We start from the raw sequence: 27,688 nt of genomic DNA on the forward strand, positions 1-27,688 counted from the left end.
TGTGCTACTCTTCATTATTTAGCATAGAGCTACCTGAGGTGTTTCTACACGTGCTCTAAACCAAGAGTGAGTTTAACATGTCAGCAGTGAGGAGTAGACATTTTCTTTTTTTTTTTTTGAGACGGAGTCTTGCTCAGTCGCCCAGGCTGGAGTGCGGTGGCCCGATCTCGGCTCACTGCAAGCTCTGCCTCCTGGGTTCTCGCCATTCTCCTGCCTCAGCCTCCCAAGTAGCTGGGACTACAGGCGCCCACCACCTCGCCCGGCTAGTTTTTTGTATTTTTAGTAGAGACGGGGTTTCACCATGTTAGCCAGGATGGTCTTGATCTCCTGACCTCGAGATCCGCCCGTCTCGGCCTCCCAAAGTGCTGGGATTACAGGCGTGAGCCAGCACGCCCGGCCGACATTTTCTACTATAGCACACTGGGAGATGTTTACTGGTACTCTAGGTAGAAATTACTCCATTGTCCACTGAGTTTGGGAAATAATATAGCAACATTGCTACCGGAGATACATAATGTACAGAAGCCTAACTGTAAAGAGATTTGATTAGCGAGACTTAAGTCTTAGTCCAGATTTTCCCAAATTTGTGTGAACATGGGACATCATTTTTCATAGCACACATGTAAACAAGCCATTATTCTTTAAACAAGCTATTACAAAGTCGCTCTGGAGAACTGATGAGTGCCTAACTGAAATTAGACTAAATTCCTCTTGGTAAACAATGTTTTCTGAACCTGAAATAGAATCACTGCAAATTTTTTTCCAAATAATGTTCTAAAAAGCACTTAATGTAACTGGCCACTAGTAATAAGGTAAGGTAAATTAATCCACTCACATTTAATTCTACAAGGAATGAAACTATTTTTAAAAGTGGCTTAGAACAAACACTTTACTGAGCACTTACTATGCACCCACCAGGTATATTCCTTTTATAATGTAATCTTCAAAATGAGTTGTCAAAGTATTGGCCCATTTTGTGAATGAGGAAAATGAAAATTAAGTTATATAATCACGAGTGGCAGAGCTGGGAAATGAACTCAAGTCTGTGACTCTGAAGACATGAAAAAGTTACACATTTCAGATGAATGCATAAACTATCTTTATGGTTATGACGTGAAAAGTTACTGTAGAATGTTACCTTAATTACATTTTCTAATGCATGATGTGGACAGACGCTAGAAAAGTTTGGACTCAGTTGGAAAAAGAAATCCAGCAGTTAAAAAAGTCCTTTACTTGCAATCCCCACCCCTAGCTAACCCAAGAGCATTTAAAAAATAACTTAAAAAGTAGCTATCAAAGATACCAATCAGTTTCTTACTGGTGAAATATGTAAGAACTTCCAGGAGTCACAAGAGTTCCAAACAATTAATTTATAAAAATAACAAAACATTTGTCAATATGAAAAAAAGATCAGGATTCACTCTCATCGACGTCCTCATCTGGATGGTGCTCAGCATCCTCCTTTTCCTGCTGCTGTTTCTTCCACAGTTTGGCCATGGCCAGGAGTTTGAGGTTAGGCTGGTTGGCAGCATCTTCTGGAAAGATGTAATCAAAGTATTCTTCCCAGCCTGCATCAGACTACAGAAATAAAACAATGAAAAGATAAGCAAACGTGGGTGATACACTCACATATCAGAATGAAGGTTTTTTACTGGAAATCCGAAGGATTACCTCCATTTTACAAAACAACATCAAAGTCTACTACAGAAAGAACAAGGGCTGGGTCTGAAAGACTGGGAGTGAGTAAGCAGCAACTGTAGCTCAGTGAGAACTAAAATGGTAGAAAAAAATTCTAAAAATCTAAGCATAGCTCTTCTACAGCCAACCAAGATGTTCAGTGTCTCCAACTACATTGTGTAGTCTTAGGTTTAAGAAAATGTTTAACGATTTTTACATAATATTCATCCAGTAGCAAAAGTCATACATCTGTGCATTATTATTCCAACTCCCTACCCTCCCATCCTCACCTCTTATCAGTCACTGATTTCACCTTCCAAATACTGTTCTAACAGACCCTGTGGCCCTGTTCTAGTTCCAGCTTCCATGTCTTGCTCAGCTTATAAAAACTGCTTCCTGATGGGTCTTCTTTCTCCAGTCTAAGCCCCTTGAGTCTACCAGTATGAGATGCCAGCAATCTCATCATGTCATTTTATGCAAAACAGCCTTCACTGACTCCCACCAAACTCCTTCTTATCGCCTACAAGCCTTCTCTGGATAGGCTGCTATCTGAAAGTTCGCTTCAGTCTTCCTCCACGCTGACTTCCTATTTAATGCTCTAAAAATATCACACTTCATGAAGTTCCCAGACTCAACCGTCACCAAAACACCTTTGCCAACCCCTTCTCATTCTCCACCTCTGACTGGACCATATGCTCTACCCCGTGTTTCCATAACAGCCAGATTGCAACCATCTCCTACTCCAGGTGGTCTGCTTCCATTCTAAGATTGTACATATGCCACTTAAAAGTCTACATTTCAAAGTCAGATGTGTTTCTACTCATGTGACGTGAGATGAACAGTCCCAGGGCAGAGATCTTACCCCATCGTCCGTCTGGACCTTTCTTCTCTTCTTGACTTTCTCTGGCATGAGTTTGTCTACTCTCTCCTTATCTGAAGCTGTTCCAAATTCCTCTTCAAAACTTCGCCAAGATTCCAGCAGCATAAGTCTCTCTTCCTTTTCTTCACAGTTTCGCATGGTTTTGTTAGCTTCTTCATAAATTTGTCTGCATTTAGCCAAACTTCCTTCTTTTCCTGAAGACAACTCAAACTGAGCAAAGCTGATCCATACCTTTAAAAAAAGTTATTATTTAACCAAATTAACCATGTCACTCAGAAGACACTAATGCAGTAATAATAAAGCGAATTCCCAGTTAATGACATCAGAAAGATGTGTTCATTACTAGTGTTTCACAGATTAAAACAATGAATATATTCTTCAATACACTGAAAATATGTCATCCTACATTCTACAGTTAAATGTCTGACATAGTTTTAAACTCTTGAAAAGAGTTTAACTTGGCTGGGCACAGTGGCTCACGCCTGTAATTCCAGCACTTTGGGAGGCTGAGGCGGGCAGATCACAAGGTCAAGAGATTGAGACCATCCTGGCCAACAGGTGACCCCATCTCTACTAAAAATAGAAAAATTAGCTTGGGCGTGATGGCGCACACCTCTACTCCCAGCTACTCAGGAGGCTGAGGCAGGAGAATTGCTTGAACCCGGGAGGCGGAGGTTGCAGTAAGCCAAGATTGCGCCACTGCCTTCCAGCCTAGCGACAGAGCGAGACTGTCAAAAAAAAAAAAAAAAAAAAAGAGTTTAACTTTTTTTCAATCTTGTGATACCCAAGCTATTCACATGCAACATAAACAATGACCTGGTATAAACTTAACATTCGAAAGTCCTCTGAGACTCATGTTTCTCTTAAGAAGCAAGGAAGTAATTTAAAACAAAACAAAAAAAACCAAAAAAAACCCCAAACACTTAAAATACCGAAATACAGTATTTTCTTCAGGACTGCTGATTCAAGCAAAATGAAAGATCATCTACAAAGCAAAAGGATACCTTGACATGCTGCGTCCTTTGAAGCAACCGTCGGTAAAGGTTTCGTGTTCTTTCCGTTTCTTCCTGCTCAATTTCAAAATCAATATATGATTTCCAAAGCACCTAAGAAAGACAAGTAAATTGGTCAGTCTTGACATTTGCAAAGCAGCATGCCCCCAGCCAAAGCACAGCTTAAGTATCACTACAACCTACATCTAGGAACATAGGAGTTTTACAGAACAACTAAAGAACACATGTGGATAAGACAAATAACATTGGTATCTATAAGCTGGCCAAAACTTGGCTAGAATTTCAGATTACAGAAAAAGGGCCTTGGATTCAGTCTTAGAGATTCTCTTTGGAAGTTTTTCAAATGGTTGACTTATCAAGAGCTGAGAAACTTGCCAAGCATCTCCCAGGTACTCTTTCATATTCCAGCTACATGCAGTTGAGCTTCCGGAGAGAAAATAGGCCCAGGTTAGCCAGTATGTATGTCCTTACCTCTACTGTACACTCCTTGTTATTATGAGAGTTCAATGCAACAAGCATTCACTGAACAGGTGAGCACTGGCTCGGTGCAGCCTGGCAGGGCATAAGGATGAATAAACCGTGGACTGGACACCTGAGACCTGACAGTCTGGTGGAGGAGCTGAGGACAACTGACAAACTCAGTGATACCCAAAGCTCCGCCTTAACGCAGTCAGGGGGCCAAACCATTAAATGCGGGGTCATGTCAGTGCATGAGATTAACAAAACAACTGGGTGAGTTCTACAGCTCCTGTGAGATTCAAATGGGTCCTAGCTGTGGTTTGGTGCTACCTTGTGGGTCAAGCTTAACTACTGAAGGCAGGCGACAACTTTCAGGACAGTGACAACAGTAGTTGCAAGGACATCCTGGTTTAGAGAATACAGGGATATGTGTTCCCACCTCCATCCCCCTTGTTCTCCAGGTGGGCCAGCCTGCTGGCTGCTGCTTTGCCTGGCGTCTTCCCCAGCCCCTTTAGGCTTCCCTGTTGGAGAGGGGCATCACCCACCCCCACGATATCCCAATTCATCCTGGGCATCATCCTGGATGTCTACTGTGTTCTGGTATCTAACAGGAGGGGTACTTCCCCTGCCCCCGACAGTCACCTTTCTACATACAAGCCTAATCTGAGCAGAAGAGACTAAGTTAGCTAGATCATCTTTATACTCTAAAATACACCCACATTTAGATGGTCATCTAAAGTAACACTAAACAAGTATCTTAAAATGGTATTTGACTTGAGATGCTCACCTCTGGCATGTCTAAACGTGGCTGACTGATGGCTAATTCATAGATTGCCCGTGCTCTGTCAATATCACCAAGGATTGTCTCTAATTCAGCAAATTTAATCCACGAGGTACAATTTTCAGGTCCGAATTCCAGGAACTTTTCATAAAGCTTCCGGCATCTGTCAAATTCTCGAAGCTGTAGCTCCAACTCTATGTAAACTTTAAATAATTTGTTTTTTGGACATTTGCCTATGGAAGTTCCCTGGAAAATAAAATAACCAGACCACTGTGATACTGTAGTGGATTCAATTTGTGCAGTTATTGCACTGCCCTAGAGGCTGTCCTCTGCTGAGGAAGAATCTTGCAAAGTCAACGTGGCCTACGGTTCTTTCCCTCTGTGGTATCACAATGTTTACCGATTCTTGACAAAAGGCTGAAGGAAACTCCTCTAATTCATTCAGCAAGAGGCAGTGTTCCAGAATTGTTTGGGCAACTAAATAAGATTTGAAAGTTTCTCAGGATCTCCTAGGGAATATGGATGTCAGATGCGTAACACCTCCTATAAATAAAAAGGACAAGGCATGGTGGCTCATGCCTGTAATCCCAGTATTCTGAGAGGCCAACGTGGGAGGATTATTTCAGCCCAGGAGGCAGAGTTCGCAGTGAGCCAAGATCGCGCCACTGCATTCCAGCTTGCGGAACAGAGCGAGACCCTGTCTCAAAAAAAAAAAAAACCAACAAACAGGAAAAGAAAAAAAAAAGGAAAAAAAAAAGTAGAACAATTAAAAGTGCATTTAATACACCAAAAAGCTTGCATAGGATCAGATTACCAATTCTAGTCTGTGGAAAGATCTAGTAACTGGTAGCTAGAGAAGTTTCCAATATTGAAACAGAATGTAATTTGCCCCAGGTAATAAGAATAATTTATGCATTATTAGTCAGTATTTTTACAGAGGATGCATGTTTTCTAACATGTCCCAGACTATAAAGGTATAATACTTCTGTCACTTTTTAAAGTAGGAATTGTGTAACTTCCAAGCACCAAGACTTTAATTTCTTTCTCATAGAACTTAATCAGACATCTTGATCCTTTCTTTACTTACCAATGCTCTTCTGGCTAATGACAGATTCTTCTGTCGTATTTCAAACTGTGCATACAGTATCCACATTTTGGCAAATGTGAACTAGAAAACAAAAGCACAAAAATATCTAGCTTAAAAGCCTCATCCAAATTAAATTGAATTAAAGTAAATTTAAATTAACCAAGGCCATTGGTAATTCTATTTCTCTAAAACGTCAGAGGAAGAGGAATGTACTCTGCTTATTTACAAGCAAAAAAGACCACATTCATTTCACAACAGCTAGAAACCCACATCCCATGATCCAGATACTGTACTGTACTGCCTGGCACGGTAGCCTCTCCTCAGAATCATGATCCAAATACCGTACTGTACTGCACGGCACGGTAGCCTCTACTCAGAACAGACTTCGTTTTGTAGGCATGCTTGTATGTGGGCAGAATGTCCTACCTCTATTCTGAAAAGTAACTCTGTCAACACTTCTACAGAAGGAAACACGTTTTGTTTCTTGTGCTGGGAAACAAGGCAGAGGTAACATCTCAACCATCTACACAAGGGGCACACTGATCTGGGCATGCACACACTCACTGTTACCTACAAATCTGCCTCTGTGTCCCCGACACATGTTGTGTGCTCTCTGCATGGAAATCTTTCTCCCTCCACTCAGACTATTCAAATTACCTAGCCTTCTCTGAATTTCTTTTGTTTGTCAATGCAGGCAGTCCTCCGACCTAGACTGTGAGCTGTTTTAAGAGGCAAGGCGCGTATCTCAGTTTTACTTATGTTGTCCATGGTGGGTCAGGGAAGTATTTTATCAATCAATATTATTTCACTGAATTACTTCACAAGTAACAGAAGAGGATTCTGACCTGTTTGAAATGGAACACTTTAGAGCAAACATACCTTTTTGTGAGGAATTAGTTCCAAAGAGGCTTGATACACCTGTCTTGTCCTCTCAGGATCCTGTATTAGGATAAGAAATTTTCACAAAATACTGAAGTCTGCTGCTAACACTCCTTTTACTAGTTACTAATTTTACTGATACTAGTAAAAATGTACATGCCCAAAACTGAGTATGTTTCACAAGTTGTTACTTGCAAACCCTGATTTATGATCTAAAGTATGAACGGCCATGAAACTTCAGTTTAAGAATCACTAACAAGACACGAAGCTCTAAGCCCTTCTTTGTAGAAAGCCTTTTTGCCTGATGGCAGAAAGAAACAAAGACGTTTCGTAGTCTCAGATCAAACCCAGAAGGTTAATACAAATGATTTCTGAAAATGCCACTTGATTTTTCCTAAAAGCAAAAATGCATAATCTAGCCATAATTACCCCTATTAATGAGCAAATTCAGGAAACTATATTTAACTAAACTAAGGGCTGGTTCACCGTTCTCTTTCAAGTTCCAAGTGATATCTTGTTGTGCCTCAAGTAAAAATCAAACCAAAATAAGAAAAGCCCCTCACGTGTGGCCATAACAAGCACAGAGAGTTTAAAATGTTGCAGAGTGAACATATAACTGTATGGCTTGAACAGAAGCCCATAAAAATTTAAAACTAAATTTCCTTGTTTCAAGAATTATAAATATCCACAATAGGTGAGCTGTGAATACAGAGGAGAGGAAACCATTAACAGCTGACACATAATTCTGTTTTTTCACCTTTGCCTCCAATTCTTCATAGAGTGCATAGTTGATCCAAAGATAAATGTAGCGCTTCCAGTGCCTCTTCTCCTGAATGGGTGGGACATTGGCAATGGCCCTTTCATAGACTTCTCTCACGGCTTCAGCTTCTGCATCACTTTCTACCAAGCGCAAGTAATCAAACCATGCATCGTAATTGTGTGGATTCGCCTAGAAAGACAACCAGTTTAATAAATAAAAAACAAAACCAAGAGCTGCACTTGCCAGGTTAAGCAAGCTGAAAAAAGGCATCAGGCCGACTCTCTATATTTTAGCACCTTTTCTTCTAAATTTTACATGTTCTCTCATTTTAAAAACACCATCCCTGAGACTGCATAAATAGAAAAGACACAGGAATACAGAGGTTAGATTACTGGCCAGGTGTCCCACAGCAAGGACCCCTTCATCTATAGTCATCACTCTCATGATAGTCAAGAATTAGATGCCTATTCTTACCAATGCATTTGCTTAAATATGTGACTATGTATCATTATGTCTGTAACAACAATAGAATTATATCATGCTCACAATTGTTAAACTTGCCTTTCCAATTAACAGTAATTCATCTTTCACATATCTTGCTAACCTACCACCACATTTAATAACAGATTTAGTCCTTTGCTTGGAGGTATCTTAATTAACTTGACTAAGTAAGAGTATTTTTTATTTATTTTTGTTTTTACTTTTGAGATGGAGTCTGGCTCTGTCGCCCAGGCTGGAATGCAGTGGCGCAATCTTGGCTCACTGCAAGCTCCGCCTCCCGGGTTCATGCCGTTCTCCTGCCTCAGCCGCCCATGTAGCTGGGACTACAGGCACCCACCACCACGCCCGGCTAATTTTTAAGCAAGAGTATTTTTAAATACATAGCAGAATACTGAAGGAAAATGCTATTATCTTTGAATTGAAATCAAAATAGTACATTACAGAAAAAGAGATGCCAATGGAACCCTGTCTAGCATACATCTTTTGTTCAGGTAGTTAAGCTCAAAGGTGATGTGCAAAACAGGTTTTTGGACCAATCTCTGACTCTTCCACCTTCTTCCAACAATGAGCTCGAATGGAGTCCACATTTCTTTTGCTCCAGTTCTACACACAGTCAACAATCAACAAAATAACTTACAACATGTAAGTGGCAGAGCAAATCCAAGTGTTGTTTGCTTGCCTTTTCTATCAGCCTTGTTTATTCCTACTTGTCTGAAATAGCTGCCAGTTGATCACAGGCACATCATCAAGAGATTAATCACTGGTAGTGCTAACTTGCTATGATTCATCTTAGTGTTGCTAGTATTGATGAGCACATCTTGGGTTATCTGCAGAGTTGACCATCCACACCAGCGCTCACCTTTACTTCTTCTTCGTACTGGAATCTCCGTTTGCTCACGATGATATCTTCAATACCCCGCCTATCACCAAACTTCTTCTCAAAGATGGTATAATTTTTAAAGAGTTCTTGGGCATCTTGTTTTGAAATTCTGTCCAGGGCATACTTGTAAATCACTCGTACCCTTTCAAACTAAATGCAGACAGGATGATTACCTTCTATAACACAATATTCTCATGACAGTCACAAGTAGGAGAGTAAATGTACCAAAATATTACTTATAAGTTAGAATTTGAGGCCTCATAATGTCCTGAGTAAGATGCTTTTCTCCATTTTGTTGAAGGTATCTCTGTCAGGATAGACCAGTACCCTGCTTTGAGCTCCACATTTAATACTGTCTACCTAACTAACACTGCCAATTGGATGTCTACTGCACATCTCAAACAGGTCCAAAACTGAGCTTGTTTCTTCCCCACTCAACCTGGGACTCTCCCCATCTTCCCAATCTTAGTAGGCAAGGCCTAACCTACAGTCACATACTTGCTCATGCCAAAGCCTTCAGGTGATCCTCAATTCCTCTTTTTCCCTCATTCTCCATATTCACTCTTGCAACATGCCCTGCCATTTCAATCTCTTCCACACAGCCCTTCGCTCGTCCCCAGCCCCCAGCCATCAAGCTCCACTGTTTACCTGGACCACTTCAAAAGTCTCCTCACTAGTCTCCCCTGGTTCCACTTTTGCCATCCACCCCCATATATTCTCCATGAATTAGCCAGAGGCTCTCTTTAAAATATAAATCATATCCAATCACTGTCCGCTTAAAACCTTTTAATGCTTCCTGCTGGCCCGAACAGAATCTGAACTCCCTAGCATGGTCTGTGCAAGACCTTGTATAGGCTGAGTATCTCTTGTCTGAAATATTTGGTACTGGACATGTTTTGGATTTGGGATGTTTTCCCAGTTTTGGAATATTTGCATTATACTTACTGGTTCAGCATCCCTAATCCAAAAACCCAAAGTCTGAAACGTTCCAATGAACATTTCCTTCGAGTGTCATGTCAGCACTCAACAAGTTTCACATTTTGAGTTTCAGATTTTCAGACTGGGAATGCTCAAACCTGTATTTGGATGGATCTCAATTCTGTATTATTTGAACTGCCTTTTTTTTTTTTTTTTTAAAGAAATGGGGTCTTGCTCTGCCACCCAGGCTAGAGTGCAATGGCACGACCATAGCTCACTGTAGTCTCAAACTCTTAGGCTCAGGTGACACTCCTGCCTCAGCTTCCCAAGTAGCTGGGACTGTAGGTGTGCGCCACTATGGCCACTCAATTTTTTTTTTTACAGACAGGGTCTCACTATGTTGCCCAGGCTGGTCTCAAACTCCTGGCCTCCAGCGATCCTCCTGCCTCAGCCTCTCAATATTTGAGCTATTTTCATAGGAACAAGGGAAAAAAAGAACTATCTTATTTGTAGGGCAATGTCTATTTCCATTCTAAATTTTGTTTTCTGTTCTGGGGCTTTATGCTTTTTGTTTCCCACATTTATTATCTGTCAAAATAAATGCTAAAAGACTAGCTAAAAGACTAGTGGGATGCTAAAAGACTAGCTCTCAGTTTACGGGCACTCAGACTAAAAGACTTAATTCTCAAACAAAGCACAATAAAATTAAGACAGGTATAATACAATCTATAATCAGCTCCCATCTGTAGCTTAGTCACATATATACGCTGTTCTCTGTGAGAAGTTGTGTTTTTTGCATTTTGAAAACATCTCCAGGGATATGTCAGTAAGAAAAAATGGAAATGAACTCACCATGCACAAAATGTAATCTTTGCTAAGCTGTTCCACAGTACAATGAAGTTAATTATACTTACCTCTTTCTGATTTTCTTCAAACTTGGCAAAGGCGACATACAGGTGCTCATCCATATGTTCATCTCCAAAGAATTCCACAGCTCTCTCATACACCTTCCGTGCATGGGCAAAATAAGCATGTTTTTCTTCAAAGCGGGCATACTTGATCCAGTTCTTAACATCAGGGTGCACGAGGACAAGTGCAAGGGAATTAAGGAAATACCAGGCAAAACAGCATGGCTTAAAAAAATGGTAAGTAAGTAAACACCAAAACCATACCAAAGCCTGAAACCCCAACAATTCAAACTACAACTCTAGGGGAATAAAACACACACAAAAGCGTAGAACTAAAGAGTGGCTTCCATGAGAGAAGGGCCACGCCTATTCATCTCTATTTTCCTTCAGTGCTTAGTTAAGATTTTAGTGGTGGGTACAAACTTGAGTTTGGAAGCAAAGAAAAATCTCAACCCAGGTTACCAACCATGTGATCTTGGATAAGTCACCAAACTTGTCAAAGTCTCAGCTATTTCATTTGTAAACAGGGAAATATAATGCCAACCTCACTGGATTACTGCCAGCTTTAAATGAGAAAATGTATGTAAAGCCCTTAGCACCCTTTCTGGCCAAAAGAACATAGCACTGTAAGTAGTCAATAATGGTCTGTTCAATAAATGGCACCGATTATATTAAAATATTAATACTTGAACTAATAATTAAGAAAAAAATGTTATAAAAAGCAAACTGTTAACTAGAGTCAAAGCAGAAAGTTTTGAATTGCCATTTTAATCTATCTTCCTTGAATAAATCATTAATTTCCAAAGTAGTAATACATTCAAATATGGCAAAGAAGTTAAGAGCATCAGTTCTGAAGCTGCGCTACTAGGTTCACATTCTATTCCCATCAGCACCTGTGAGAACCTAGTCAAGCTACTTAATCTCTCGTGCCTCAGCTCCCTCATCTGTAGGATGGAGAAGTTCCTACACCGCAAGGTTGTTATGAGGATTAAACCACAATATTTGTAAAGTACTTAGAATAATGCCTGGCACATAGCAAGTACTATAAAAGCTTTTGTCAAACTAATAATATTAAAATTACGAGACATAATTAAGATCTTAACACTGTCACCTAAAGAGTAAAAAAATAAAAAGATCTTAATACTGCATTGTAAAGTTGATTCTCATTATTTGTGGTAGTTATGTTCTATGTAGTCACTGCAAACACTTAATTATTGAGTACTGAACCACTGCGCCTAGGGGAAACATGTATATATACAATCTCACATTCATGACCATCTTAAATCCTAAAAAGAACTCATCCTAGCAGATTCTATCTTCATTATTTAGTAAGAAAAGTGATTCAGAAATGTTAAGTGATTGGACTGAGGCTGCCCCACTGACAGATTCAAACTCCCCAACTGGCCCCAGGGCCGGAGCTCCTTGCACTACATGCCACTGGCCCTTCCTGTCTCCAAGCTCTGGGCATGGTTATACGAGGTTAAGACCAGAAGGCAGAGCCTCGCCTTGCTGGACTTCATGCTGTGTGCATGTCCACAAATGACTGTGAAAGTGCCACAATTACTGATTTTTGGGGTTACAAATAAATTTTAGCAAATATGTGATTTTGCAAATATGGAATCTGTGAATAATGAGGAATGACTGTACTTCAGTTTCTAAAAGTGCTTTCATGTGTATCATTTAATCTTCACAACAGCCCAACAAAGGTGTTTTTATTCTTGTTTCTAAGAAGAGGACACGAAGACTCAAAGGAGTTAAATGACTCACTGGAGCCACACAGCCAATAAACAGTAAACCTTTGATGAACTCCAGTAACGGTAGTAATGACCAACACAAACCTTAGAAAAACAGGACTGGCAAGGGCAGCCAGAACCTTAGTACAGTTAGTCCTCCAGCCATGGGTTCCATATCTGTAGATTCAACCAACCTGAGATAAAGTATTCATGAGAAAAAAGTGCTTCTATACTGAACATGTAGTTTTTTTGGTTATTATACCTTAAAATACACAGAATAACAATTATTTACATAACATTCACATTACATTAGGTATAAGTAATCTAGAGATTATTTCAATTATATGGGGGGCTATGCATACATTACATGCAAATATTACATCATTTTATATCAGGAACTTAAGCATCTCCGATTTTGGCATCTCTTTGATGTCCTGGAAACAATCCCCCAGGAATATCATTTTCCACGAGGAAACATTAGTTTTCAGCACTACAATAAAATAAACCCAAACTCTCACTAGAAAAGACTAATTACCCAGATTACAAATTTTCATTCTGACCAATCTCTTTCCCTACAAAACATAGGGAAGCTGATAAACTGGCATTCTTGACTTCTAGTCTGATGTCAATGACTGTGTGTCCTGACCATGAGACACCTCTACAGGAGCAGCAGCACCCAGGACAATCATGGCACCACACAGTTCTCGTCTAAAGGATATATCGCTCATAAATGGTGCGGGCCCGATCCACCTCTTTGTATCTCAGTTCAAAGTTGATGTAGGAGTGCCAGGCTTGCTCCTCAGGCTGCCACTCCATCCAGCGCTCAAACACCTGCCGGGCACCGGCAATGTTTCCCAACATTTCCTCCATGTATGTGTACTTGTACCTTTAACAAAATCACCCGAAAATATCTGCTGTGGTTTAGTTCTCCCATTGTTGAATGGGAGGAAGATTTAAGATTTTATCTTTCTTAAAAGTTAAATCGAACATGTTTTGTTATTGAAATATAAATCTGAAAAAGGGTGAACCATTGGAAAAAAAGATTTTTTATTAAAAGTTGCCTAGTTCAACAAGAAGCTTATGAACAAAAGATTGCAACCAAAATTTTAGTTTTGATTACATAGCTGTAGAACATCACAATTATGACTTAACAGACTATGGGACATTAAAAAGCATTTATGTTTAAAGAAAAAGTAGGATGTAAAATTAAACTATCATCATGTAAATAAAATAAATACAGAAAATGTGGAACTTCTCTAGTCTACAAAAGGCTGTTTTATCAGAAACTTACCAGAACTGATTGACTCGAGGCAGCGTTGTTATGGCCCGGTCCCAGATATTTCGAGCATGGTTGACTTGGCGATTCTTCATCTCCATTTCTGCATATTTCAGCCAGAGTGTAATATTTCGATAGTCTACATCTAAAGCACGCTCGTATATGGATCGAGCCCTTAAGAAGCAAGATTTGCAGGGCATCAAAAGTAGTGTAGACAACACATGCAGCGGTTATTTCACACTATCTGGAATGCCCTGATGTTTTATTAGGTGTCTACCATGAGCCAGGTTCTGGGCATAAGATGATGAAAAGATATAATGCTCTCAAGTATCTTACAAAGTCTTATAGAAAGACATGCATGCAATTATAATGCAATGTGATTTATGTTATAGTCAAGATCTGCACAGGAAGCAGAGAGGAAGAAATGAAAATGTCTGGTGGAAAAGGCTAAGTAGTAGGTAACTCTAGAAACAAGAACTTGAGGAAAGTTCCAATTTACCAGGAAACTAAGGTTGGTGTGGAGGGGGTGCTCATTCCAGGCACGGAGAACAGCCAAGCCTCACAATAAGGAGACATGATATATTCAGGGAGTGGCACGTACACAGGCGCAGCGGGGGAAGGAGGTATGAGGGGAGAATGCAGAAAGCGAGACAACAGGAAGGGCCAGATTGCAATTTTTATTTTTTTGGCCATTGGTTTTCAGCTAAACATTAAAAAAAAAAATCTCAATATATAGAAAGCAGATGAAATTGTGCTACTTTAGCTACAGCTGACAAGATCAATCTGTAAAGTCTCTCCCGCCCCTCCCTCCGGGACTATTCTACCCCAGTGCTCCTGAGGCCCTCAAGGGAACCCTAGGGTTTCATGGAACCATAGTTGACAATTTCTACCCGAGGCACAATCTTTTATCCGTGCTTTAACTTTTTCTTCTTTTCTTTTTGGTATCTGTTAACCTATGAATCATTATACACAAAACTACACTTTCAGCAATTTTACCTCTGAATCTCCTTTAGGCTTTCTTCCCATTGTGCGTATTTTATCCAGTTACTAATTACAGTCCTGTTTTTTCTTATGTTATCTTCAAAAGTCTGGAAGAAGGCAAAAAGGGTCAAGTCAAAGGGCAAATGACTAAAAATGACAGCACCCTTGGTCTATTTTAAGTCTTGTACTAAACTGGTTATTCATTTTGTTCATATTTAAGAGAAATTACATCCTGGAATCCTTGAGGAATAAGAAATCCACTACAGAGGGTTACAATCAACTAACTGATACTTTAAAATAGTCTATGCTTGTCCCTAATAAAAAATATTTTGACTATTACCCGTAAGTCCTCTGGTAATGTTCAGAATTTCATATATAACAGAATTCATGCTTTAAAACAGTCCCACATTCTAGAGTGAAGAGGTCAAATCAGATCCCAAAGTCTTCTCATAGTCCTTTTGCAGATCTCAATTCCTTTTCCTTTCTTTTCTTTTTTTTTTGAGACAAAGTCTCGCTCTGTCGCCCAGGTCGGAGTGCAGTGGCATGATCTCGGCTCACTGCAGACTCTGCGTCCTGAGTTCCTACGATTCTCATGTCAGCCTCCTGAATAGCTAGGATTACAGGCACTTGCCACCACGCCTGGCTAATTTTTGTATTTTTAGTAAAGATGAGGTTTCACCATTTTGGTCAGGCTGGTCTCAAACTCCTGACCTCAGGTGATCAACCCACCTTGGCCTCCCAAAGTGCTGGGATTACAGGCATGAGCCACAGTGCCCGGCCAGATCTCATTTCTTAACACAGAAGGTGGTATAGACAGAAGTACACAGTTCAGCCTTACTAAGCATACCCTCTTCCAGTTGTCTGTTGTTTCACCTGCTAAACTTCCACCCATTTTTGATTCAGTACCAAAAATTATGCAGATTCAGTTGTTTTATACTTTAACCAGACAACTCAAGGCATATTTTATATAGTTCAGAAAAATGCTGTTATCTGGTAACCAGAAGGACATTATTCATGTGTCTAGGAACACTAACCTCATCTTGCCCTACAGAATCCAACCAGCTTTTCAAACTCTGACTGATACACTCTTAACAATTAGTGGACTGAAAGATACCACACTGACTGACCTTCCTTTTCCTTAGTTTATAATCATTTAATTCTTCTTCATCTGTGATCTTCTGTTGAGGGGGAGGTGGAAGAAGCTCAAGTTCTCTTTCTTTGGCCTCTCTTAAGAGTTGTTCAGCAGTTATCTGTACCTCGGCCGGGGCTTTGTTTTTCACCTTTTAAGAACAAGACATTTCTATTTTTAGTAGATGCTCTTCACACGAGGTTTAAGAAACAAATATACATTTTTTAGGATATGAACTTCATTAGTATTATCACAAGATGCTCTCTTTGTATGACATGTTCCCATTCCTCCATGAGACTGAAAAGAAAAAAAAATACTATGCTTTCTCTCTTATTCATGGTATCTACTACAAAGCCACAGGTAAAAGTCTCAAGAGAAAAAGGTGGCAAAAATAATACCAAGTTTTCCCTTTTAGATGAGTATAATAATAAACTTTGAGGCCGTGTAGGTAAAATTCTGACCAGAGGGTTTATCAAGATGTGTAGCACATCTTATTAATAGCATTACCACCTGCATTTGCAGAATTCTTCAACTTATTTAATGCCCCTGGTGGAAAAGTGGGTATGGTTTTTCACAGAACCTCAAGTCAAAGGCACTATTCAATAAGTTCCCATCATTAGACTGTAAGTTTCTTGAGGTCTTAGAAGTTTACAGTCTAACGTAGCTTAGAGCTGTGCTGTCCAACACAGTAGCTATGAGTCACATGTGGTGAGCACAAATTGAGGTGGACTGTAAATGTCCACACACTGGTTTTGAAGATGAAGTATGAAAAAAAGAACAAACTATCTCAGTTTTTATACTGATTACATGTTAAAATTATAATATTTTGGATACATTAGTTCAAATAAAATATATATTATCAAAATTAATGTCACTTTTTTTGCTTTGCTTTTACTTTTTAATGTAGATAGGAGAAAATTTAAAATTTCATATGTGCCGTGCACTGTATTTCCATTGGACCGGTGATGCCCAATAAAAGTGTACGTAGCTGAATTATAAAAATTGTTATTTAATGCCACGTGTGGAGTAATGATAATGGTGATAGCTCATATTTAATAAGCACTAAGTGCCAGACACAGTGTTACTTGCTCTACATGCATTACTTTTGCGAGTCAGACAAATAGTTATGTAAACGTCCAGTTCAAGAGAGTCATCTGGGCTCAAGAAAGACTGGAGGGAGGATATCTGTAAAGGCTTCAGACAAATTCTGACACATATTAAGCACTTCTTAAGTATCAGCTATCGAGGGAAATACCAGATAGTAAATCTACTGTTTAATTAACTTATGATACTATACTACTCCTGCCGTCTACTCTCACCCTCCGCTGTCAGCTGGGCTAACTCCTATTCAGTCTTCAAGTCTCAGCTTAAAGGTCATTTCCTCAGCAAAATTTACTTTCAGGAACCCTTCATACGACCCCCTTATTCACGCCCATGGCATATTCTACTTTGCCTCTCAGTAACATCTGGCAAGATCGTCTTCATACACACACTCGTGTTTTGAGTACTGCTTCTGGCCAGCGTCCGAGCGTAGCTTCCCAGCGCCCAGTGCAGTGCCTGGGTCAGTAAATCTTCACTGAACCACTCCACTCCTCCTCCCAGCAAAACCACCCCATCGTGCTCCGCGATGACAAGAGCCCGCGCCCCACCACCAGCTGACCCTTCCTCTCCATCTCTCAGGGTGAGCCTTCTCCCCGGCGGGAACACTGTCTCCCGCCCGGGGCACCCCCAGGGCTGAGGGATGCCCCTCTCCTGGGCCACCTCCCACAAGGTCCCTCGCGATCGCCTACCTTGGCCACTTTGGGAATCCGCTGTTTCCCGGCCGCGGTGGAGGCCGCCATGTCTGCAGCAGCGGACCTCGGGGCACCTCTCCCCCGCACGAAAGCTAGAAATCCGCGGTCTGAGAGCTCACCGAAACCACAAAGCTTTCCCACAACAAACAGGATCCCGGAATCGGAAGCGGAACTCGCCAGGCTGACCTTTGACCTCTCGCATGCGCCGTGATGGACGTGGCACCGTTTCCATGGGGACCAGGCTGCGCGTCCTCCTTACAGCAGCGCGCGGAGTGCGGCGTCCTGGAGCTGCGCGTGAGGTGGGTAGCGCCGGCCTGACTAGCAGCGACGCGAGGACTGCGGTTCAGGGCGTCAAGGGCGTATCCCCAGGTCAGCCTCCAGAACTGGGATGACCAGACAAGGAAGAGAGGCTCTGTCTAGCCGTGGCGCCCTGCAAGGGAGTAGGGTCGAAGCTCCAATCTGGATGCTCGAGGGGCGGGGGACGAAGGGAGAGCGAGGAAACTACCATTCCCAGTATGCGAAGGGGCGAGCTGCCGCCCTTTTAGGCTGTCTGGCTCTGCATTGCATTCTAGGTCTTGTAGTCTCTGGGTCCACGCCCCCTCGTTTCTGGTATCTGGACAGTTGTGCCCAAATAATTAACTCTAAGGCTTGGAATTAAAAATAACAGAAGGTACTTAGAAGCCAGATATTAGGACAAAATGAAAGTAAAAAATAGAGTAACTAGAAAACAACTCAGTCTTGTGATAAGAAATATATTTAAATTCTGTGTGTGCCTTAATTACTCAAATTTTCTTAGCCTCAGTGTCCTCAACTATAAAACAAGGGTAATAACATCTGTTTCACTAGGATTAAAGACAAATGCTCAGTAAATGTAGCTATTATAATACTTAACCTGCCCTCAAAAACGGAAAAATTAAGCAAAAGTTAAAAGAATTTTTTTAATAGACAAATTTTTAGAGAAGTTTTAGGTTCACAACAAAATTAAGTGGAAGGCACGGAGATTTCCCCCCTCAACAGCTTCCTGCTATCAATTATTATACCTCTTCCCCACTTTAACAGCCTCCAACTCTCAAAAATATCCTCCACCAGAGTGGTACATTTGTTACAATCATGAACCGACATTGACACATCATCATCACTCAAAGTTCGTAGTTCATGTTGGGGTTCACTCCTGGTGCTGTACATTCTATGAGTTTGGACAAATGTACAAACTCACACACATTTGTGAGTGAATGTTGGCAGCACATTTGTTAGAATAATTTTCATAGTTGCAAGGCTCTTTTGGTTTTTGGGGAAAATATATATTGTGTATGTAGTAATATCACGTCTACCAATGCAGCTATTGCTTTCAAAAAAAGATTTATGCAGATTTCTAGAACTGCAGTTATAACCAACATCAGTATTTTTGCCATAACTCTTTATTAACCATATTATTTAGATATTTGATCTCACTTTTCAAAATTTAAATAGAGAAGATTTTATATCACTTTCATAAAGCCACCTAACAAAATAAAATATATTAAAAAGATGTTTCTTTGGAGTGATTTTCCTTAAATGTGTAACTGTAAACAATTGATTTGCCAAATGAATCATTGATTTAATCATCTGTTGCCTTTGCTCAAACGTACAAACATGTTAGAATACTTTGCTTCTGATCACCATCCTTTTATCTCTCATTTTTGTTGTCTGGCAATTCAGTTCATCTCTCTTTTTTTTTTTTAAGGAAAAATGTGTTATCCTTCTTACTTTTTGCCATCAATGCTTTTGTAGATACACATTCGTGTTTACTTTATTTCCCAGCATTTAATCTTTCATCCCACTTCTTTCTGATTTTAACTTTATTCTTCTCAGAATATACCATCTCCTAGTTCTTTCTACAAGATTCTTTGAATTTCTTTCAGTCTTTGCATGAAATTGTCTTTATTTTATCTTCATTTTCAAGGGATTGTTTAGCTCGGTTTATCAATCTAGGTTAATGGTTATTTTTCGCTTTATATTTTTAAAACACTATTCTAGCAGTTAGAAAATTATGGCCCATAGACTAAATTCAGCCCATTGACTATTTTGTATGGACTGTGAGTGAGCTAGGGATACACACACACACACACACACACACACACATTTAACATTAAACTTTATATGTAGTTTACATTTTAAACATTTGAAAAAAATTACGGGAATACATTCATGCTCATTTGTGCTGACGTTGTCTCTGGTTGTTACTGTGCTACAATGGCAGAGTTGAATAGTTGTGTAGACAACATGTGGCTCATAAAGCTTAATGTATTTTTTCTCTGGCCTTTTACAGAAGTTTGCTAACCCCTGTGCTACTGGCGTCTAATGTTGCTGATGAGAAATATTCTGTCAGTCTAATTATTTTTTCATAGACAGTCTGTCTTTTGTCAGTTTCCTTTAAAGTTTTCTGTTTTTAGGGTTTTGTAGTTTTACTACTATATATTTGGAGTTTCTTTGTATTTTCTTCTCTGAACTGAAGGTTCATGCCTTTCATCAATACTAAAAATAATTAGCAATTATTTTCAAATGTTTCATTTATTCTTTTTGGAATTCCCATGAGACAGATGTTTTTCATTCTATCTTACGTGTATCTTGACTGAATTCTGTATTTTCTATTTCTGTGTGCTTCTTTCTAGATAATTTATTCATAAGTATCTTCCAGTTTATTTTCTTTATTCTTCTCTGTTTTTAATCCATCCTCTTAGTTTAAATTTCAATAACCACATATTTCATTTTTTAAGGTTCTGTTCTTTTTAAAATAATGACCTGTTCTCTTTTCATGACTTTTCTCTTTCTATATTTCTTTATTATAAACATACTTAGTTTATAGTCTGTTTCAGAGTCTATCATCTAAAGTTCTTGGTGACTTCCACAATACACAGATTATGTGGACTAGAATGCCATACCCACTTTAGTCTAGAATTTGGACTTCTCAGCAGTATTTTTGTTTTGTTTTCTACATAGAGCTTCGCGTAGAGAAAGCTTGTCACTTTCTTGGGCTGGTGAGTTTAATTTTTCTAGCCCCCTTGCTTACCGAGGGGCCCTTCCAAAGTTCCAGGTAGATGCATGGTTTAATTTTTTAATTCTCTGTTTGGAGTGAGGTCCATTCTACCCCCAAAACCTGTGTCAGATCTGATCACTTCCTGAGGTACTGCTCACATCATTGCCACCTGGTTGGAGAATTTCCCTTGCTCGCTTTCTTTCTTCTTTTCTTGTTACCAAATTCAGTTATGTAATTAATTATACTTTCTTATTTTGTTCAGAATTTTTATATACTTGTAGCATTAGTTTATATGTTTCACAAACAAGATGTCTCATTCCAATTTTGCTTTCAATTTGAAAACAAAACAAGGAATGACAATATTTATGGCTAGCTTTGATAGGAGTCTAGACATTATTAATTTCTCCTTCATTGTTTTCCGTGTTTTGAGCTCACTGGCTAGTATATAATAAAATGGTTTTCCCTCCAAAGGAAAGAAGAGAGGGAAAGAGAGAAGAAAGAGAGACTTACAGAAATTGAGACAATGAGAGAGAAATTGAAATCATTTCGTGACCTACCGTTTTTGTCAACAGCATTTCCCAAAGTGTCCGTCTGGAACAGTAGATTCTCCACTGTTGCTGTCATTAGAGATTCTGTTCCAAAAGAGTGTGGGAAAGGCTGGGTTATACAAAGAAAACAAGTTGCTTTATTATGGAACCTCTCAAAGATGTTAATGGGCCTGGTGGCCCTTCAGGAAGCCTATTGCGAGCATTTCCTACTCTTAACTACGGAATGTTTTTGGTCTCAAAATATCTCTCAAGACTGCTGACCTTCAGGGCTCCAGTTTGGAGAACTCTATTAAGAACATAGGCAGCAGCTGTCAATATTTCCCCAGTAACTCTTGACCACATGCCATCGTGGCCGATTAAATATAAGCGGACCCTTAATCCGTAAATAATTCCTTTCAATGTTTTTCCAATTCTATTGTTAGAATTTTTTTAGCAGCTTTGTTGGAAACAAAGAATATAGTTGCAGAAACTTCTAAACAGGCCCGTTCTCAGAAACTTCATTCTCCTATGGAGGAACGTCAGCTGGTTTGCAGTGACAGCGTCACAGACTACACCCAGGGGAAAACGTGTCACACCAGCATTCTCACACCATGTTCATTCTGACCATATGGAAATTGAATTAATGTCCAATTTTGTGCATGTTATAACCAAACTGGCTTGTCATATCAGATTAATAGTGGACTTTTTTCTCTCTTTTGGGGACAGGATAAAAAATGTCAGTACTCACATCTCCAAGAGGAAAGGTAGAAGTCGTTCATTGCCGAAGAACAGAATCACAGGATATTTATTGTATCAAAAGCCTTATTAGAAAATTTACCTGCAAGCTGTTTGGGAAGCTAAATATCATCTATCTTCTGTAAGTACATAACTAAGTTCAAGAATGTTCACAATTTTGGTTGGGCGCAATGGCCCATACCTGTAATCCCAGCATTTTGAGAGGCCAAGGCAGGCAAATCACCTGAGGCCAGGAGTTCAAGACCAGCCTGGCCAACATGGCGAAACCTCTTCTTTATTAAAAATACAATAATTGGGTGTGGTGGCGCATGCCTGTAATCCCAGCTGCTCGGGAGGCTGAGGCATGAGAGTCACTTGAACACAGGAGGCAGAGGCTGCAGTGAGCCAAGACACGCCACTGCACTCCAGCCTGGATGACAGAGTGGGCCCCTGTCTCAATTAAAAAAAAAAAAAAAAAAAGATGGTTCATCAATTTTATGACATGCCAGAAAAGGATCCTACCTTTTTGTCTTTATGGGGCTTATTGTGAGAAAATGGGTAGCTCACTGCACAGTGAAAAAACACGTAGCAAGAAATCTCTGGGAACAACAAATCCCCATTTCCTATAACAACATGCAAATCAAAAAGGTTTCTCATGGGCTTTGGATTCAAACAAATTTGGTTCAAATCTCAGCTGCCTCACTCACTAGTGGAGTCACTTAGAACAAGTTAATCATATTAACTGCCAGATTTTGAGAAATTAGTTTGTGTCAGGCTCTGTGCTTTGCCAACATTATGTTATTTAATTGTTCTGACACTTCTCTGAGGTGGCCAGTATCATGTCCATCTCACAGATGAGAATGGGAGGCTGGCCCAGGGTCAAGCAGTACATTGGAAACCTGGATTTGTTCTCAGCCACTGCTGTTAAAATGTTCTTCTGAACTTTAAAATATGTATAGATTTGTTCCTTAAAAGATCTTTTTTCTCTCTGTTTTGTTTGTTTATAGACCTTCTGTGGGTGCCAGAATATAAATATCCTTGAATCTGTTCCTCATTATTTAATTAATTTATTTATTTTTTGAGACAGAGTCTTGCTCTGTTGCCCAGATCTGGGGTGCAGTGGTGCAATCTTGGCTCACTGCAATCTCCGCCTCCTGGGTTCAAGAGATTCTCCTGTCTCAGCCTCCAGAGTAGCAGGGACTACAGGTGCATGCCACCATGCCAAGCTATTTTTTTTTTTTTTTTTTTTTAAGTAGAGACTAGGTTTCATCATGTTGGCCAGGCTGATTTTGAACTCCTGGCCTCAAGTGATCTGCCTGTCTTGGCCTCCCAAGGTCTTTGGATTACAGGCGTGAGCTACCGCGCCCAACCCTGTTCGTCATTATTTTTATTGAAAATATTAAATATCCTAATATTTTGGATTTCATAAAGCTTCATATCAAATACAGTTGAAATGTTTAAGCTAAGGCCAGCCTAAGACATTAAAGTTTGTAGTTTCTAATTACCCCCCTGATGAATGTAATTATAAATTGGCACAATTTTACTAGAGGGCAGTAGGACAGTAGTTATAAAATGCTTAAAAAATAGATATACCAGTGAAATGATTTTATTTTTTGGCGTTATGGTGGACTAAGTACCTTAAAGATGTCCATTGGATGGAAACAACTAAAATGTTGATACACACAAAAGCTAAGGACTGTGTAGGGAACATTATCAAATTGAAATCAGAAACTTCATTAGGTAAACAGGAACCAATGCTAGCTTTGTCCTTGAGGATTTTTGCCACATTCTATTAATAGCAACTTCATATTTCTGTTTTGATAGCTTTGCAAAGAACGGAAGGTAACTACTCCCTCTGCCTAAGGAGGCAGAGCATGTGACCCCTTTGTATAAAATTGGGATGTTCATTGTAGGGATGAAGAAGATACAACCCACTAAATACAAATGGACAGTGAGGGCTCACTCAGCCTCAGCATGGAATAGAGGCGGATAAAGTCTCTTCTGAGAACTCATAAGCACACACTGATTTGAGATCCATGTTAATTATTTGTGTGGTCCAAAAAAAATCTTGAAGGAAAGAATTTAATTAAAAATGGTCACAGGCTAGTAGTGTGTCCAGGACACTGATTGACATAAACGCAAATCAAGTGTGAAGGGATGCAGCTTCAGCTCAGACTCCAAATAATAACCCCAGATAAAGTTGCAAAGAATATGAACTCACAGTCAAAAATCATAAATACACAAGGAAACATGTACCATTAGAACCAACAAGAGAAATTATATAAGAGAGTCAACTCCCGAAGACTTCAGATATGAAATTAAACAATGAATATAAAATAACTGTTTACTGTGTCTAAAATAAAAAGGTAATTTTAAAAAGATGATTGAAGAAGGCCAGACATGGTGGCTCATGCCTGTAATCCCAGCACTTTGGGAGGCCAAGGCAGGCAGATCATGAGGTCAAGAGATCCAGACCATCCTGGCCAACAGGTGAAACCCCATCTCTACTAAAAATACAAAAATTAGCTGAGTGTGGTGGCACATGCCTGTAGTCCCACTACTCGGGAGGCTGAGACAGGAGAATCACTTGAACACGGGAGGCAGAGGTTGCAGTGAGCCGAGATCACACCACTGCACTCCAGCATGGGTGACAGAGCAAGACTCTGTCTCAGAAAAAAAAAAAAAGATTAAAGACTAAAAAAATCTGGGTTGCTGAGGTGGGCGGATCACCCGAGGTCAGGAGTTTGAGACCAACCTGGCCTATATGGCGAAACCCCATCTCTACCAAAAATACAAAAAATTAGCCAGGACTGGTGGTGCATACCTGTAGTCCCAGCTACTCAGGAGGCTGAGGCAGGAGAATCTCTTGAACTTGGGAGGCCGAGGTTTCAGTGAGCTGAGATTATACCACTGCACTCCAGCCTGGGCAACACAGTGAGACTCTGTCTTAAAAAAAAAAAAGTAAAAAATTATAAAAATGAATAATCATGTTTAAACAAAAGTGAAAAAAACCATCTAGAAATTAAAATGTAATTGAAATTAAAAGCTCTGTAGATGAATTAAACATCATTCATAGACACAGTTGAAGACAGAAGTAACGAGCTGGAGGATCAATACCAGTAAATTACCTAGAGTTCAACACAGAGAGAAAAAATATGAATGAAGCATGAGTTCTAGTCTAGTTAGACTTTTAGGAGATAATAGGAAGCCAGAGGGTGAATATTTGAAGAGAGAATGGCTGAGAATTTTTCAGAATTGTTGGAAAGCACCACTTCTTACATCTGGAAAACTCAGTGAATCCCAAAGGGGATAAATACACAGAAATCCACAATTGAACACATCATAATGAAACAGCAAAACATTACAACTAAAAAGATCTGAAAAATAACAGAGGAAAAAAAAAAAGCCAAGTTACCTGCAAAGAACTAAAGATTAGACTAATAGATTTCTTAGGAGCCACAATAGTAGTCAGAAGATAGAAGAATATCTTCAGTAATGGAGAGAAAAATAACATCAATTTAGAATTGTGACACCGTTTCACCCAGTGAAACAATTCCTAGTGGGACCTGGGAGAAAATAAATGCATTTTCTGGCAAACAAAAACCTAACTCATTTACCAATAGACTCTGAATGGAGGAAATTCCTCAGAATATGCTCTTGGAAGAACAGAGGATACCTCAGCTGGAAAGCTCAAAACACAAGAAGGAATGTCAACAAAAATATGGCAAATATGTAGGTAAATCTAAGAAGAAGTATGACTGGCATAAAACAATAATATTGATAACGACTGATTTGTGAGGTATAAACCATATGTTAAAACTAAGATTCAGGACAAAAACATCATATAAATTGGGAGGAACATGATTAGAATGAAAGAATTCTTCAGGTTTTATTCAAGATGGAGGGCGTGGTAAGTGGTATGCAAACAGGCTCCCCCAGCTCCCATAAGCCACACATCCTGTCACTTAGGCAGTTGTGTAGTCTGTTCTCACAGAGAATCATGGCTCGCCCTATGCAACCAATGGAAAGCAGCAGAAGTGAGACCCTATTTGACTTCAAGTCTAAGACATAAGAAGTCTTGCAACTTCCAGTGGGTCTCCGGAAGTGCTCCTTCTCAGAACCCGATGCCGCACTGATGAAAGCTCCAGTCACATGGCTCCCTGTGGGTGCTTCATTTGACAGCCTCTGCTGAGCTCCCTGCTGGCAACTGCCACCAGCTGCCAACCATGCAAGTAAGCTGTCTTAGACACTGAGTCTTCAGATGGCTTTAGCCATTGCTGCCATTTGATAGCCTGAGATACCACGCAAAAACTGCTTAGTTCAACCCAGGCAGCCCACAGAACCGTGAGAGATAATAATTGCTACTTAAAGCCACTAAGGTTTGGGGTAGTTTATTACACATCAGTTGATAACTGGAACAGACAGTAAAGACTGTTAGGAATATATGTTAACATGGTTAACATCATCAAAAGAATAGGTGTAGAGATGATAACTTCTGATCTATAGAGGGAAAAATGGAATGAGAAATTTAAAACAAACCCTGAATCTAAAAGAGGACAAGACAGGAGCAGGAAAACAGAAACAAAAAGCATAGGATGTATTAAAATCACAGAATAAGAAAATAAGTTTTACTATATCAGTAATCATAATAAATGCATCTGGACAAAATTCTTCCATTAAAAGATTAAGATGGGCAGATTGGCTGAACACAAAACAAAACTGATATTCTATTTATGAGACATAACTAATGTATAAAGTCACAGAAATATTTGAAGTCAAAGTATCAGGAAAAAAAGATTTGCCCACCCCAAATCTCATCCAAAACAAGGACTAGTATTGCTATATCAACAGCAGACAGCATATAGTTCAGGACGAAAAGCTCTCTACAGATAAAGAGGGTCACTATATAATGATAAAACTGTTCTTGAGAGACCTAAGACAGCTTTAAACTTACATGCTTCTAATGACACAGTTCTAAAATAGATAAAGTGAAAGTCAGTAGAACTGGTAGAGCACTGGAGACTCTCTCGCCTCCCTGTGTTCCCTGTGCCTTTTTGTGTCGTTCTCCCTGCTGTAGTCTCCACGTTTTCCATCTTTGCTGAGCCTGTGACTCCCCCGATAGAATGTGATGAAAGTGGGGCTGTCCTGGTCCCAGGCCCAAGTGTTAAGATGGCCTGGCAGCAGGGCTGACCCAGGGGAGGCACGCGGGACATCCTGGGTACTCACTCCCAGCTAGGGCCCCTGCATGAACCTGAGAGTGAACAGCTCCTTCCATTTTTGAACCCTGGGTCCCTCTGGCCTCACCCTAGTTCGAGCCCTTGCTGGAAGCTTTCAGTTTTGTGCTCTTCGAACCTTGCAGTACCATGTAAAAACTCTGTCTACTCTACTGGACATACCACCCAGAGAGGCCATATCATAAGAGAGAAGCATGCGTCTGCAGGAAGGAGAATTGAGGAGCCCAGCCTCTAGCAAGAAGGAAGGCCCCATGTCACCCTTCCCGGCGCACCCCAGCCCCTTTGGGCCACCCTCACTGAGGCACAAGACACATGAGGGAAAAAAACCATCTTGGAGGTTCTTACCCCAAAAGATACCCCTGCTGTACCCTGTCTGAATTTCTCACCCATAGAATCATGAGCAAATAAAACAGGGTAGCCACTAAATTTGGGATAACCTGTTATGCAGAAATAGATGAACAAAATAGCAGGTCTTAGAGGGAACTTAACAATCTTAAATACTTAGAAGAGAAGAAAGACCT

The 27,688-nt window shown here is 40.0% G+C and overlaps 2 protein-coding genes across 2 annotated transcripts in view; one reads left to right on the forward strand and one right to left on the reverse strand.

The window, feature by feature from the left end:
• Window positions 1-567: 567 nt before the first annotated feature.
• On the reverse strand, window positions 568-21,295 carry CRNKL1 (crooked neck pre-mRNA splicing factor 1). The gene is given in 16 exon segments (XM_011979532.1): window positions 568-1,578; window positions 2,540-2,788; window positions 3,562-3,663; window positions 4,817-5,056; window positions 5,898-5,978; window positions 6,777-6,836; window positions 7,534-7,725; window positions 8,897-9,067; window positions 10,750-10,928; window positions 13,196-13,362; window positions 13,768-13,926; window positions 14,749-14,840; window positions 15,861-16,013; window positions 17,653-17,754; window positions 17,757-18,085; window positions 21,229-21,295. Coding segments are annotated over 16 exon segments (2,511 nt in total). The 3' UTR covers window positions 568-1,410.
• CFAP61 (cilia and flagella associated protein 61) overlaps window positions 17,877-27,688 on the forward strand; it is a 317,571-nt gene continuing 307,759 nt past the window's right edge. The window contains exons 1-2 of the mRNA XM_011979531.1: window positions 17,877-17,954; window positions 21,897-22,075. Coding sequence (XP_011834921.1) covers window positions 21,933-22,075 — 143 coding nt within the window. The 5' untranslated portion in view covers window positions 17,877-17,954; window positions 21,897-21,932. The remainder of the gene's footprint in view (window positions 17,955-21,896; window positions 22,076-27,688) is intronic.

This window comes from Mandrillus leucophaeus, unplaced genomic scaffold (assembly GCF_000951045.1).
Source record: "Mandrillus leucophaeus isolate KB7577 unplaced genomic scaffold, Mleu.le_1.0 Scaffold202, whole genome shotgun sequence".
In the NCBI taxonomy this organism is placed as follows: domain Eukaryota; kingdom Metazoa; phylum Chordata; class Mammalia; order Primates; family Cercopithecidae; genus Mandrillus; species Mandrillus leucophaeus.